The sequence below is a fragment of the Megalopta genalis genome, chromosome 1, assembly GCF_051020955.1.
Source record: "Megalopta genalis isolate 19385.01 chromosome 1, iyMegGena1_principal, whole genome shotgun sequence".
Lineage (NCBI taxonomy): Eukaryota > Metazoa > Arthropoda > Insecta > Hymenoptera > Halictidae > Megalopta > Megalopta genalis.
Genome location: NC_135013.1, coordinates 878,170 through 894,270, shown reverse-complemented (window position 1 = coordinate 894,270; position 16,101 = coordinate 878,170). Strand labels below are relative to the sequence as shown.

General features: G+C 45.2%; 1 protein-coding gene across 2 annotated transcripts in view; it reads left to right on the top strand.

The window, feature by feature from the left end:
- The window catches only part of LOC117220709 (uncharacterized), a 61,257-nt gene that overhangs the window by 24,137 nt on the left and 21,019 nt on the right, over nt 1-16,101 (top strand). For both annotated transcript variants that reach the window (XM_076528605.1, XM_076528601.1), the window contains exon 2: nt 8,605-8,728. In XM_076528605.1, coding sequence (XP_076384720.1) covers nt 8,605-8,728 — 124 coding nt within the window. The remainder of the gene's footprint in view (nt 1-8,604; nt 8,729-16,101) is intronic.

The following is a 16,101-nucleotide window of genomic DNA, read 5'->3' as shown; positions in this document are numbered from 1 at the left end:
CCGGGGCGAGTTTCCGTTCGGTGACGCTACTTTGGCGGATGGAGCTGTCGTAGCGAAAGGGTTAACGCACGTCTTTCGCTTACTATCTTTTTTTATTCGGCCGAATATAACCATTTGCGCTCGAGTATTGACTCGGGGGCGCCGCTAAAATTTGTTACATCGCGTTTTAAGATAATTTTTATATCAACAAAGTTTAGATTTAACAAAATTGTTAAGAGTGTAACCGTTGCACGAGTCCCAAGAGTCAATTTCGTAAGCATAAAATGCATTTTATCGTATAAAATAAAAATACTATAAGCGAGAAAAATGATTTTATATTTACGGTTGAACTAGCTTCGAGTGTAAAGGATTGATAACTTTTCGGAATTGGTTACGGGTGAAACGACATACTGTAGCCAGACTTCGGAAATAAAGCGTGGAGCACCGGAAGATCCTTAAAAAAATTAGATTCTACGAAAATTAATCGTCGAAATTATTATTAAAATTGTTCCGAGATAGATTCAGCTTCCCGGGCATTTTTGTCGATTGTTCGGTCGGAAACGTCGACCCTGAGCAGCATTAAATAGAACGCGCGACAAAGATTCGTCTACGATGTCGAATCGTGCGCGAATACGGTACATTTCACCCTAATTCCGCGGTCGGATCGCGCGCACAAAAATGGACAATTTGGGAAGAGGAGATACGATTACTCTAGCCTTGTAATTTCCGATCGTGTCGACGACTATAAAAACGAGACGCGAGGCTCGACCGATCGTAGCCCCTCTTCCCAAATCGTCGATTTTTGTGCGCGATCCGACCGCGAATTAGTAAGAAATTACTGTACAGGTTGCAGCAGGTCTTTCGGTTCTATTATTTCGTTTTGCCGTAATAAATTCGGGCAACCGGCATACTCGACGAGAAAGCGTCCTCGTCGACGTTCGCGTCCGTGTTCCAAAAATCCCGAGTGAAATTTCTCAAAAACCGAGCCGCAACGGTAACGTCCGGCGCATCGAAATCTACACCGGCGACCACGCCGCAACGACAACTAGCAACTCGTTGGAACAAATGTTCGGTCACAGTTTGCGACTCGCGTGCGCGAACAAATTCAAAAGTTAAATTACACCGTCCGACACGATTTTTCATTTCCTGCGGCCACTACGAAATTCTCGTAGAGCTCCGCTCTCCGATCGAGAATCCGAAAACCGAATTTCTCCGTCACTCTCGGTTTTAAAAAAAAACGAACTTTCGTAAAAACCAAAAATTTTAGACGAAAATGAGGTATCGCGTGAAAAGTAAAAACGTTCGAAAGTCGTAATCGGCGTTAAAAGATAGGGGAGAGTTTCCCGAATATAGCGGGCGTGCGATTTATCGATTGTTTTTGGTCCTAAATAGCGATAAATTACTGTCGTAAAGTTTGAAAAAAAATTGTCGCCGCGTGCTGTTTCCGCGCAATATTTTTCTGCTTTTACGAAAAGTTGTTTGTCCTGCGCGAAAACTCTGCCCAGGATCGGGGATTCTGTAGACATTTCTACGGAACGAGCGGCGGGGCATCTTCCAGCCAGATAACGTGGACGTAGAAAGTCCCGCGGCGATTTTCAGACGATTGTGCCCGGTAGAAAGTGCAATAAGCCGGAGGTCGGCCGCGAAACGATCGGCCACGCGCGCTTTGAGCCGCGCGAGCGCAGAAAGAAACGTTTTCCACGGTCCGTTTCGGATCCATGTTCCAATGGCGAGGCTCGATTCCCCGAGCGCGCGCGCGCCGCGATCCGTTTTCCACCGGTCGCTTATTTTCACTGTTCTCCGCCGTCGTCGCCGCTAACCAAAGCGACGACGAGAGATCGTATCGCCCCCCCCCCCTCCACCCTCACCCACGGTTCTCGTTTCCCGTGGCACCGGAGCCGGAGATCGTTCTCGGATACGGGCAGGCTGATGCGACGATCGCGGCCCGATCACGGTCAATAATTATCGTCGTTCGGCTAACGGGCCCTGGTCTCGCTCGGCGACCAGCGTGTCGCGTTTCTATCGCAACCCTGCACGAGGATCAAGGTCGAGACCCGAGACCCGAGACCCGAGATTCTCGAGGCTCGAGACACGAGAGTCGCGCGATAAGTCGAGCACAGAGCGCGTCCATGTCGAAACTTCCGTTCCGATCGAGGAACCGCGGAACTGTGAACGCGATAAATCGAGACACCGATCACAGGTGCTCCCGAGAGACGTGGTGAAAATATCGGCCCAGATGATTATTACCACGTCCGAGAGACGTTGTTGTCGGATCGGCATATATTAACATAAATAATAATTTCGGAAAGATCGCCGGATCAAATAACTTCGAATTGATCCGCCAAATACCCGCCGACAGCTAGAAGATGAAAAATCATCGAGAGAAATTCCAAGAGATCTAGAAATTCACTCGGACGACCGTCTCCACGATCTTCGTTTTTCGGCGTCGTTTGAAATCTAAGCGGACGCGGCTTGTCTTTCCTCGATCCGCAGGAACCGCGCGATACGAATATTGGAACGTAGAGGTTCGGATAAATAAAAGGCTGGAGTAAAAGGCATGGAGACCAATTAATGCGCTTTCATCGCGATATATGCTAGGTTTCTCCTGAAATTGCCGCGGGACCGTTTCGCTCGAAGGACGCCGGAATAGTCCAGGTCCGGATCGTTGAAAAACGACCGACGGCTGCGCGAATACGGGGACAGTAATCTGTCCACGCAAACTATCTTGCCGTCGACTTTTCTGTATCACCGGCCCGGTTCGCTTGCGAAACGATCCTTCGCTTCGAAACACGGGAGAAGATTCTTTAAACGTCGTCTATTGCTTTCGAGCGAGCAGATTCGTGGGCCGCGCGAGAACGGACGCTTCGAAAAGATGCGGCACGCCCGAGACCGTGGCGCGACAGCGTTTATCAGCTCTAGATTCGAGCAACGTCGATGCTCCCGTTAAGGCGGAGCGGTAATCCTCGGGACAAGAATGGCGAATAATTAGCTCGCGTTGCACAACGACGGCCGGTTAAGGGTCGGCGACGAGGACGAGCACGGCCGTCGATTCTTAGGTAACCAGAGTTCTTCGCTTGCGAAGATGCAAGTAGGCCGTGAAACAGATCCACGTTCGCGATCGATTTGCAACACCGAATTGCAAAATCCGCGAAGAGCACGGGACACGCCGCGCAGTGGGCTGAATCGAGAAATTCGGTGACATTCTGTTACAACGTTTGATTCATCGAAGATATGGCAGTGAAATTTTCACCAGAAATATCTTAAAAATAGTTATATTCATTCGTTAATTTAATATTATATTTGTCACTGTACAGTAATGTCTCCCTAATTGACGCTCCGATTGTCCACAAAAACGGACAATTTTTGGAAGAGAAGATACGATTATACGAGCCTTGCGATCGCTTTTATAGTTACGAATTGTCAACAACTACAAAAGAACGAGCTACAAGGTTGGAATAATCGTATCTCCTCTTCCCAAATTGTCCATTTTAGTGGACGATCCGAGCGTCGGTAAGGGAGACATTATTGTACACGGAACAACGTATAGTCCTCGCGCGACAAGAAGGCGCCTTTGCGCTTATATTCCCCCCACCTCCACATTTATTTAGCTGCCCCACTGCCGCGGCACTCGATCGCTACTAGCCGAAAACGGCGGCGAAGATCGCCGTCGGTCAATTCATATTATTCGGGAGATGCGCAAAGAGATTCAATTATTTCATAATTTTTACAGTAATGTCTCTTTAACCGACGCTCGGATCGTGCAGAAAAATGGACAATTTGGGAAAAAGAGATACGATTTATTCTAGCCTCGCGGTTTATTTTTATAGTTGTCCATTTTATTTGTCCCTCGACACGCGACGTTTCGATGAAATGCGCGTAGACGGATGGTGGGTACAGTGCCGGACAAAATGATAGGACGTTTGCCATTCTCGAATGTTTCGCATAATAAATAAAATACGCGTACATTTTACATACCTTATGTATTAGATATGTTCTTAGAGACGAGCGTAATAAACCTCGAGCTTGTATCTCGTGCGCGAAAAGAGTTAAAGAAAACAATGTAAAAATGTGCTGATTTTAATCGGACAAAATGATAGAACATTACCGATACTCGCGTATAATATACACGCTTAAGGTTTACTATGCTCGGTTTAGAGGGCATTTCCAATATATAGGGTGTGTACAATGTTACATATAGTTCGCTATATTAGGCGAGAGTTTCAAAAATATCGAACGTCCTATCATTTTGTCCGTGTCATCTAAAATTTCAAAGCACTCGGCACTTTCGCAAGGCTCGAATAATCGTATCTCCTCTTCCAAAAATTGTCCATTTTTCTGCACAATCTGAGCGTCGGTTGGGGAGACATTACTGTATATTTATCTGTCTAAACCTGTAACGCTTCACAATCCGTCCGTCTAACTTTAAATGACAGATCCGCGTAACTTATCCGAGCCGAAAAATAAATAATTTAGACCAACACGTCTAATCGCGGGTGTCTCTATGCAGATTTCCATTGAATCCTTGATCCTCGCACGGCGAGAGGCCCGCGACGTTTAAGAGCGATCGAGCAGACAATGCCGGTACCACGATCTGTTTGTTAGCGGGTACCAACGTGGGAATAGGGAAGCCGTGTGGAAGAGAAACGCGTGTAAGAAAGGAAAAATAGAAACTAGTTTCCATGCCGGCGAGCGTCTGTAAAAGGATTCTCATACTTGGCCGGCGATGCAGAAGAACGGTTCCTGGGAGCTGGCCACGGGGGGGTGTCCGGTGTGCCAGCTGTCATAGAGGATCTGAAATTACATTTAATTTGGAGGGCGGCATGCGAGGCGCATCCTCGATCGCAAGAAAGTCCGGAACTCGAGCCGACACGGCTGAGTAAACGCGCGCTCTCCTCCCGCGTGGCTTCGAACTCCAACTCCGACTCGAACTTCCAGCGTCCCAAGGCCTCCGCCTTCCAAGCCGGAGAGCCTCTCGTCTCTTCGGGAAGTTTCGCCGCGAGGAAACCGAACATTGGTAACGCGAGCACCGTTTCCTCTCTTTCCGCAATTTCCGTTCTTATGGGCCCGCGACACACGCAATTTTGCCAATCACCGTTCGGCTTTGTTCGCAACGATTGCCTCACGGGCTTCTTCGTCTTTCGAAATTCGTCGGTTCGGACATAATTGTTCCATTGGGAAAGTTTTACCTTAACCCTTTCGCTACGGAGCGCTTGCGTCAAAATGTGATCGCTGTGAACGGAGCGTATTATCCAGTAGTTAGCACTGAAGTACGGAATGTATTTCTGCTTCCAAGTTTTCTGTAGTCCAAATATGTTCAGATATCTCTGATCTTGAGCACGTTACCGTTTGTCTTGCATGGCAAACGCTTTCAGTGTCGGTATTTTCGCTTTCAGTATTTTCACTATCGCTCGTGAAAAATATTCTCCTAAATTTTCTTTTCCCCATGATTTGATAATGTGTCTAAAAACATTAAATACTTTAAAACTCAACGTATTGTCGCAAAGGCATGGATTGAGTATTTACCCGTGAATTAGTAAAATTAAGCCAACAAAATTATTTCAGAATTATGAATTCGTGTAAACCTTTTAATCGCTGCTATTATAAATTGCTGGTATACATCCGTCGCTGGCAATGTTCTAAAGAAGACTGAAACTGTGAATCGTTAGAATAAAACACAATATCGTCTTGTCAATAGTGTTATGTTTCATGATAGTCAATTGTTTAAGGCATGCAGCGTTGGCAGATACTCGATTAACAAAAGTATCTCGTGTAAAGTATGATATAAAAGTATATATGGTACGAACGTATATATACGCTCTTCGTGCCCGCGCGCCCACTTTTCCAGAGCGTATATATGTATAGGCTCTTCGTATATTAATGGTCATTCTTGGAGGGCGTATATATACGCCCATCGGAGCGAAAGAGATAATCGCGTGCTATCTCGATCGTTGCGCATGTTTGCGACTCTTTTCTGGTTAGAGCGGCGGGTCGATTCACTTGGACGAGGTGGATGCTGAAATTTGGCAAAAATTGTGCGAACCATTGCTTTCGAGATAGTCGTCTCGAAATTGTTGAGCTTTCAACGCGCTTTTTCACGTGATCGATAGTTCCCACGTACTCTCGTTTGCTCGCCCAGGAGAGATGTAATTTTGTAGGAACCGGAAATGGCGGAGAAAAATGGTTTTGAAATATGCAACTGTTGGAACGGTCGATTCTCCCCGATTGTCCTTCAGCTTGGAAACAAAAATGGACAATTTGAGAAGGCACGTTTTTATAATTGTTGACAATCGGTAACCGTACAGGCAGTCCCAAAATTATTGTACGAGCGCGAAACGAGGTATTCCCGAGGTCGTTCTAAGCAACTTTTTCCTCGGCGAAAATTGCAATCGGCGGCTTCGTTTACGAGTTATCGACGAAAAACGGTGACCAATGAGAGGCGAGCTCGGCTGGCGCGAGGCGGCTCAGCCAACGAGCACGCGAAGCTCCATTTCCGCCGATCGGTTCGACCGCCTCGCGTCAGCCAATCTCGCCTCTCATTGGTCACCATTGTTCGCGAATAACTCGTAAACGAAGCCTCGTAGAATATTTTCGCCGAGGAAGAAGTTGCTTCGGACGACCCGAAGAACCCCTCGTTTCACGCTTGTACAATAATTTTCGAGCCGCGTGGCTCGAGTAATCCTCCTCTCCCGAAATTGTCCATTATTGTGCGCGATCCGAGCGCGAATTAGGGAGAATTTATTGTACTTCGCAATATGTGCTTGGCAACGGCGAGTTCATTTCCTGGACAACGCTGAAACAATCGGGAAGCGAGGAGATTATTCGGACACCCGAAGAATATCCCGCGGATTCGATGCGCTTCCGGTAAAAATGAATAAATATGCGATAGAACGCGTCCGAGATAATACTCGTAGAAGAAAAAAACAATTTCCCGGCAGCAGCTTAGCCCGCTTTACGCGATAAAGAGAATATTTTCGAACAGAGATCCGTCGATCGACGAACGATTCGCAAAGGTTGAAATGCAAATCCGTCGCGATCGCGAAACCGTGGTGGTTTCCTGAAATCGAGTAGCCACGGTTCGCGGCTAATTTCCTGCGATCCGTTCGCCGGTGTTTTTCCAGATGCTTTCGACGAGGCCCGATCGGATCGGAGAACCGTCGTTCCCGGCGTTCATTCGGAGAGGGAACGATTTGCAATCGTTACTTTCCTACACTTTCTAACGATCGTAATATTCCTACGAGGCGAGCGGCCCGCGCGGTTCATCCGCGTCCGAAACCACGCCGTTCACTTTGCTCGTCGTGCGTCCCGGCGCGTCGATTCCCTTTCGATGATTTCGCCCGCGAGATCCGCGAAGATTCGTCGCTGACGTAACTCGAGTTGCACGAATGTTCCCCCTAGGCGGGACAGCTACGATTTCGATAGCCTTGATACCCGTTCGTCGAGGAAAAAATGGTTTCAAACGGCGTCCTTTGGTTTGTTCGAGACAATCGAACTGTCGCCCTAAAAGCGTGCATTTACAGTAATGTCTCTATAATCGACGCACAGATTGCCCACAAAAATGGACAATTTTGGAAGAGGAGATACGATTTATTCGAGCCTCGCGGTTTATTTTTATAGTTACAAATTGTCCACAATTATAAAAACGAGCCGCGCGGCTCGAATAATCGTATCTCCTCTTCCCAAATTGTCCATTTTGGTGGACGATCGGAACGTCGATAAGGGAGACATTACTGTACGCGGAACAACGTATAGTCCTCGCGCGACAAGAAGTCGCCTTTGCGCTTATATTCCCCCCACCTCCACATTTATTTAGCTGCCCCACTGCCGCGGCACTCAATCGCTACTAGCCGAAAACGGCGGCGAAGATCGCCGTCGGTCAATTCATATTATTCGGGAGATGCGCAAAGAGATTCAATTATTTCATAATTTTTACAGTAATGTCTCTTTAACCGACGCTCGGATTGTGCAGAAAAATGGACAATTTTGGAAGAGAAGATACGATTTATTCGAGCCTCGCGGTTTATTTTTATAGTTATAAATTGTCCACAATTATAAAAACGAGCCCCGAGGCTCGAATAATCGTATCTCCTCTTCCCAAATTGTCCATTTTATTGGTCATTACTGTACCTCGACACGCGACGTTTCGATGAAATGCGCGTAGACGGGTGGTGGGTACAGATCCGGACAAAATGATAGGACGTTTACCATTTTCGAATGTTTCGCATGATAAATAAAATACGCGTACATTTTACATACCTTATGTACCAGATATGTTCTTAGAGACGAGCGTAATAAACCTCGAGCTTGTATCTCGTGCGCGAAAGGAGTTAAAGAAAACAGTGTAAAAATGTGCTGATTTTAATCGGACAAAATGATAGAACATTACCGATACTCGCGTATAATATACACGCTTAAGGTTTACTGTGCTCGGTTTAGAGGGCTTTTTTCAATATATAGGGTGTGTACAATGTACATATAGTTCGCTATATTATGCGAAAGATTCAAAATTATCGAACGTCCTATCGTTTTGTCCCTCACTGTAGAACGTTGCGGCACAGGCTTCGCCTGTGCAAAACGAAAAAGTATCGTTAACGGCACGAATCATTCGGATAAATTGTACTGTTGCAGCAATATGCAGCCAAGCATGCCGAGCAGAGCCACTTGGTGGAGCAAATGAACACGAAGTACTATTATTACACGAGGACGCAAGGTCTCTTCAGGATATGCTACCCCAAAGAACGACCGCCCACTGGTAAGCATAAAACGCTATCCGTTCTTCCGCGAAAATCGTTCGGTCGAGCCTAACGAATCGTAGCGTAACGCACCGCTCGATAAGTCTCCGGTCAAACTGAGGAATAACAAATTTTTTTTTAGAAATTCGACTTTATCCGTCGACGTACTCTTCTTCGAGGGCGATACATTCGTTCCAACGCTCCTCTAACTTTCCGGCGCCTTTTTTTGTAGAACGATTCGTCTTTGTTGTCAAAATAGGCCTGCATTTCCGCGATCGCTTCAGCATTCGAGCCAAATTTCTTTCCCTGGAGCATCTTTTTTTAATGTCTGCGAAATGTCAGTAGTCGCTGGGGGCTAGATCCGGAGGGTACGGTGGGTGGGGAAGCAGTTCGAAGCGTAATTCGTTCGAATATAACCATCGCTTGACCGCGCTCCGAATCGTCGACGCGTTGTTGTTTTTGATCCGGTGCGAGCAAACCCGGCACCCGCTTCGAAAGCAATTCACGAGCGATCTAAAAGATAGAAAACAGTGAAATTCTACAACTTCTCGGAAAAGTTTGTAACTCCGATCGCTATAAAAGCAACAATTCGGCGTGATCCTCCCCAATTCGGATACCCTCCCGAAATGGACGGCTCGTTTTCATAATCGCCGATCGCCAAGAATTATAAAAGCTAGCGGCTAGCGACCAACAGCATGAAATTGGGGATCGGAGCGGAGCGAAGGTGGATTGGATTTCGCGCGATAATATCTCGGAACAAATCGCTGCGGTTATCTCATGGATGCTGGCCCCGGGGACTTTCTACGTTACGATAGTATAATGTCGCGGGTTATCCGTGGCCACGTAATAGGTTAAGAGTTTAGAGCCGATGGTTCGGCTGCACGCAGTTCTCCCGGAGAAAGGAAACGTCCCGCGAAATCGCTCGCGTGCGCGCGATGGCCCGAACAAACGAACGCGTCTTCCGTATTTCCAGCAGTTTGTTCGATCGGATTCTCTCTGTTTTATCTTCCGAACGACGCGTATCAATCCCGCCGACCGTGGAGAAAGAAAAGGGCGGAGCCTCGAGGCGATCGACACGATTAAAACGGTACGAATTCTGCGTTTTGCCCCGATATCCGATGTCGAACGAGCTTGCACAGGGAATCGTTGAAATCGTCTAGACAGCCACAAATTTTCTGGGAACATAAATCGTTGGGAACCGTGCAATATTTAAGAAAAGATGCGGATGTCCTCGAAATCTCCTAAATGTATAAATATATAAATACAGGGTGTCCCGAAAATGTCTCGCAATCCGGACAATGGGAGGTTCCTGAGGTCATTCGAAGCAACTTTTTCCTTTGCGACAATTTTCTCCGACGCTTCGTTTACGAGTTATCAACGAAAAACACTGACCAATAAGAGGCGAGCTCGGCTGGCGCGCAGCGGCCCAGCCAACGAGTGCACGGAGCCCAGTTCCGCTCATTGGCTCAGCCGTCACGCGCCAAATGATTTCGCCTCTGATTGGTCACTGTTTTTCGTTAATAACTCGTAAACGAAGACGCGGATCGTATTTTCGCTAAGGAAAAAGTTGCTTCGAACGACCTCAGGAATCCCCTACTTTCGGATTGCGAGACATTTTTGGGATACCCTGTATATACACACCGTTTGTCCGAAACCGTGATTCCTTGGGTGTCAAAAGATATTCCTTGTCGAATGTAAAGAATTTTTACACCTTTTGTATTTTATTAAACATTATATTTTTCATATATGAGCCGTTTATTTTGAAAGTGGCATAAGTCACTTTTTCAAAAAAATCGAGTTAATGATAACACTAATTACAATTGAACGGTATCTTTTCATTTTTTAAAAATTTGCAATCAATAAGTTGAGAACTATTGACATTTGTTCGAGAGAATTTTGCTAATTAACGGTATAACAAACATGTTTATTTTGAGTCGCTGTACTCAGGAAATTAATTGCGGGACTTAGTGTAAAAGAAATAGAAATGTGTGATAAGTGTGTGTGTGAAGTATTGTTTTGAATTATTTTCAGTATTTTTAAAAAAGTTGTGATCACTGGACTTATTTTTATAAGTGCGGAAGAGAATAGTGCAGTCTTGTAAATTATATTATAGTGATGTGGCGGCTACCTCCAGACCCGCCAGCAGATGGCTATAAAATGTTTTATAAACTAACTTTAGATAAAAAGGATGAATTTCTAACTTTGGATTTGTCACCAAAAAAAGGAAGACCTAGGCGTTATTCACAAATAGAAATGGATCCGTTATACGTTGGATCTCGTCCTGTTTCTTCAGCAAAATACAAAGACAGGATGGATTTGCTTAATTATATACCCCCAATATACCACAGTTATTTAAAAAATTTGAAACAAAACACGATTTCCGAGGATTTGATCACTCCTATTGACGACGAAAATTAAATTGAACTGATCTATTTTCATATCAATTACTTATACTTATATTATGTTTCAAAATGTACTAATTATTTTTGTATTTTATGAATATTAAAATAAAAAATACTTAAATCAAACCTTTATATTAAATATGTTCATGGTGTAAATTATTATTATATATGTAATTTATTCAACAATTTTAGTAAATCACTGCCCTTTCAAAACATCACTTCGGTAAAATACGTCGGACAAAATTAATATATGTCAGTCATTTTTCTAAACTATTTATTTTGAAAGTGGCTTAAGTCACTTTACCGTAATGAAAAGTGGTGGTTTTTTAATGTTTATAGGAAATTATTTATACCGAGAAAAATATCAGTATCCTGAGATAACAAATACAAGTAAATCTTCTCGAAAGTTAGCATCCATATTTTTAAACGTGTTAAAACGCAAGCCCTTAAATATATCGACTTAAAAACAAAGCGACTTATGCCACTTTCAAAATAAACGGCTCATATAGGATACGATAATCTTAATTTAAGCTACCGTTTCCTAACGAGAAATATTGCCTCCTAATGTTAAAAAAGAAAGCAAAGGAAAAAGTTAATTAGGTTCGTCGGGACATTGCGAGGAAAAGAAGCATATTTTTGGCGTCAAATGTAGTATTCTAAATGTTAAACTTTAAATCGTCGTATCTGTTACAATTTACGATCATTTTTATTAATATTTCCACTTTCGAGGGTAATGGACATTTAACGAGCGATAAAAATTGTCTGGACATCGATACGAGAAAATTAGGTTTTTGTCAAAAGGTCGCTAAAATCTTCGATCCGGCCCACTGTGCGGCGCGCGAAGCTCGATGTTACCGAACGTCGTAGAAAATGTTGGGCGTTCGCGAGTTTAGAGTTCACCTCGAAACCCGAGAAGGATGAAATTCAACGTTCCGATGAACGCGTCGGGACGCGAAGGCGTCGAGGCGACGAGGCGTCAAGGTCCGACGGTGTGCGCGCGCTTTGTCAAACGGGCGCCCCGAGGAATCCGTGCAGGCGCGCGTATCGAAAAGCGGCTGACCCAGAATGCACCGCGGGGCCCGTACGCGCGCAGAACTCGGAGCCGGCCGATCGCAGTCTTTCATGGGCAACGGTACTCTTTGGCCATTCCTAATCCACGAAATACTACTTTCGAAAGGCATTTCACAGCCGGGTGAAAAGAAAAAGTCGCGCGTAGCCTCGCGCGCGCCGGCTCGCGCCGGCTCGGCGCGGTCTAATGTCGCGATGCTTTCACGGTTTCCTGTCTTTCTCGGAATCCCGACAGAGAAAACTGCGATCGGATTAATTGCGACGCGTCGCCGACGGCTGGCCTTCTCCTTTGCTACTCTTCTTTTCCCTTCGACGGCGAATCGCCACAATCGCGTCCTCGCGCGCATGTCGCGCTCGCGCTCCCTGTTCTCTTTAACCGATTACAGTAATGTCTCCCTTACCGACCCTCGGATTGTCCACTAAAATGGACAATTTCGGAAGAGGAGATACGATTATTCGAACCTTGTGACTCGTTTTTATAGTTGTCGACAATCAATAAATTGCATGCCACTATATCCGGGAAATTCTCCTCCATCTATTTTAAACGCCGATTAGAACTTTTGAACGTTTTTACTTTTCACACGATACCTCATTTTTGTCTAAAATTTTTGGTTTTTACGAAAGCTCGTTTTTTTTTTAAACCGAGAGTGACGGAGAAATTCGGTTTTCGGATTCTCGATCGGAGAGCGAAGCTCTACGAGAATTTCGTAGTGGCCGCAGGAAATCAAAAATCGTGTCGGACGGTGTAATTTAACTTTTGAATTTGTTCGCGCACGCGAGTCGCAAACTGTGACCGAACATTTGTTCCAACGAGTTGCTAGTTGTCGTTGCGGCGTGGTCGCCGGTGTAGATTTCGGTGCGCCGGACGTTACCGTTGCGGCTCGGTTTTTGAGAAATTTCACTCGGGATTTTTGGAACACGGACGCGAACGTCGACGAGGACGCTTTCTCGTCGAGTATGCCGGTTGCCCGAATTTATTACGGCAAAACGAAATAATAGAACCGAAAGACCTGCTGCAACCTGTACAGTAATTTCTTACTAATTCGCGGTCGGATCGCGCACAAAAATCGACGATTTGGGAAGAGGGGCTACGATCGGTCGAGCCTCGCGTCTCGTTTTTATAGTCGTCGACACGATCGGTAATTACAAGGCTAGAGTAATCGTATCTCCTCTTCCCAAATTGTCCATTTTTGTGCGCGCGATCCGACCGCGGAATTAGGGTGAAATGTACCGTATTCGCGCACGATTCGACATCGTAGACGAATCTTTGTCGCGCGTTCTATTTAATGCTGCTCAGGGTCGACGTTTCCGACCGAACAATCGACAAAAATGCCCGGGAAGCTGAATCTATCTCGGAACAATTTTAATAATAATTTCGACGATTAATTTTCGTAGAATCTAATTTTTTTAAGGATCTTCCGCTGCTCGACGCTTCATTTCCAAAGTCTGGCTACAGTATGTCGTTTCACCCGTAACCAATTTAGAAAAGTTATCAACCCTTTGCACTCGAAGCTAGTTCAACCGTAAATATAAAATCATTTTTCTCGCTTATAGTATTTTTATTTTATACGATAAAATGCATTTTATGCGTACGAAATTGACTCTTGGGACTCGTGCAACGGTTATACTCTTAACAATTTTGTTAAATCTAAACTTTGTTGATATAAAAATTATCTTAAAACGCGATGTAACAAATTTTAGCGGCGCCCCCGAGTCACTACTCGAGCGCAAATGGTTATATTCGGCCGAATAAAAAAAGATAGTAAGCGAAAGACGTACGTCATCCCTTTCGCTACGACAGCTCCATCCGCCAAAGTAGCGTCACCGAACGGAAACTCGCCCCGGAAATATATATACGGTGCGCATGTGATTTCTGTATATATGTTGTTCCAAGTCTTAAATAATAACCGTGCCGAATAAAACGATCGTTGCTCCAACCTAACAAGTATATTTACATTTTTAATTTAAAAAGACTTACAAAATCATAGGTAACACAGGTATTTATATAGTTACAAAGCCTAACGATTAAACGTTTAACATAATTAATAACGAGACGAAAATGATTAAAATGTAATAATATGTAAAAACTAATAATATAATTCTGTGCGATATACTTGAAAGCAAGGATCTATACAAAGGCCAACGTCGCAATGTTTGCACTCGTACCGCGAATCCGTTCTTTTATCATTTTTGCTACAAATTACGCAACTGCGTCTTCTGTATACGCTTCGTTTCGATGCCGTATATATGCGCCGCTCGGCGCGAAAGGGTTAACCGTTCGAGTGCCAAGCAGCGCGATCGCGCCGTTCAGATTTTGGGTCGCGTGAAACTTCAGCGACGCGCGTACATCGCATAATAGCTGCTTTTCTTTTCTTTTCGTTTCGTTTGTTTCGTTTTTATCGATCTTAACGAGCGCTATCGCATCGCTTGGTTCTCTTCGCGATCGATTATGACAAGCACTGTCGCGCTGTTCGCCACTGTTCGACCGTGTTTTCCGAATAACCCCGAACATCGTTGTTGAATCGTCGTCGCGGCACGTTTCCACGTTCCACGCGCGGCCACGAAAAAAATATGGGACACGCCTCGACCATCTCTATTCTAGAGTCTGTTTCGAGAGAAAGTCGATGAACTCCTTCCGAGTGGATACACATGACCGGGCGATCACCGGCGAGCGACATCGATGAATGGCGCGATTCGTCGCTCGTTTTATGGTAACAGTCGCGCGCGGAATCGCGAGTCTGGCCGTGTCGCGACAGGTGTTCGGATAGTTTACGGCTGCTCTGTCCTTCGATCTTCGCGACTAAAAATCCCATTCGAACGACTCGCGACGACGGAGGCGAATCTGGGCGACCGATCGAAGCACGGCCAAAACAGGTACGCGATCGACGAGAAGCGCGCGGCACCGTGAAAATTCTTATCGAGGGCGGCGTCGCGTCGCGCCGCGTCGCCTCGTACCGTTTGAAATATTTGACATTCAACAGGTGGCACGCGCGTTTCCTCGGCCTTCCTCGAATCTAGTTTGGCCTAAACGCGACGCCGCGCCAAGATCGTTGACTCCCCGCTAACTGTACAGTGGTTTAACCCTTTCGCTACGGAGCGCTTCCGTCAAAATGTGATCGCTGTGAGTGGAGCGTATTATTGTGTAGTTGGTACTGAAGTACGGAATGTATTTCTGGTTCCAAGTTTTCCGTAGACCAAATATATTCAGATTTTTGCGATCTTGAGCACGTTACCGTTTGTCTTCCATGGCAAACGCTTTCAGTGTCGGTATTTTCGCTTTCAGTATTTTCACTATCGCTCGTGAAAAATATTCTCCTAAATTTTCTTTTCCCCATGATTTGATAATGGGTCTAAAAACATTAAATACTTTAAAACTCAACGTATTGTCGCAAAGGCAGGGATTGAGTATTTACCCGTGAATTAGTAAAATTAAGCCAACAAAATTATTTTAGAATTATAAATTTGTGTAAACCTTTTAATCGCTGCTATTATAAATTGCTGGTATACATCCGTCGCTGGCAATGTTCTAAAGAAGACTGAAACTGTGAATCGTTAGAATAAAACACAATATCGTCTTGTCAATAGTGTTATGTTTCATGATAGTCAATTGTTTAAGGCATGCAGCGATGGCAGATACTCGATTAACAAAAGTATCTCGTGTAAAGTATGAAATAAAAGTATATATGGTACGAACGTATATATACACTCTTCGTACCCGCGCGCCCCCTTTTCCAGAGCGTATACAGGGTGTCCCAAAAATGTCTCGCAATTCGGAAATGGCGGGCTCCTCGGATCACTTGAAGCAACTTCTTCCTTTACAAAAATGTTACCAAAAAAGAATCGAGTACGGCCGACGCGAGGCGGCCCGGCCAACCAGCGCGCGAAGCCCAGTTCCGCTCATTGGCTCGGTCGCCTCGCGTCAG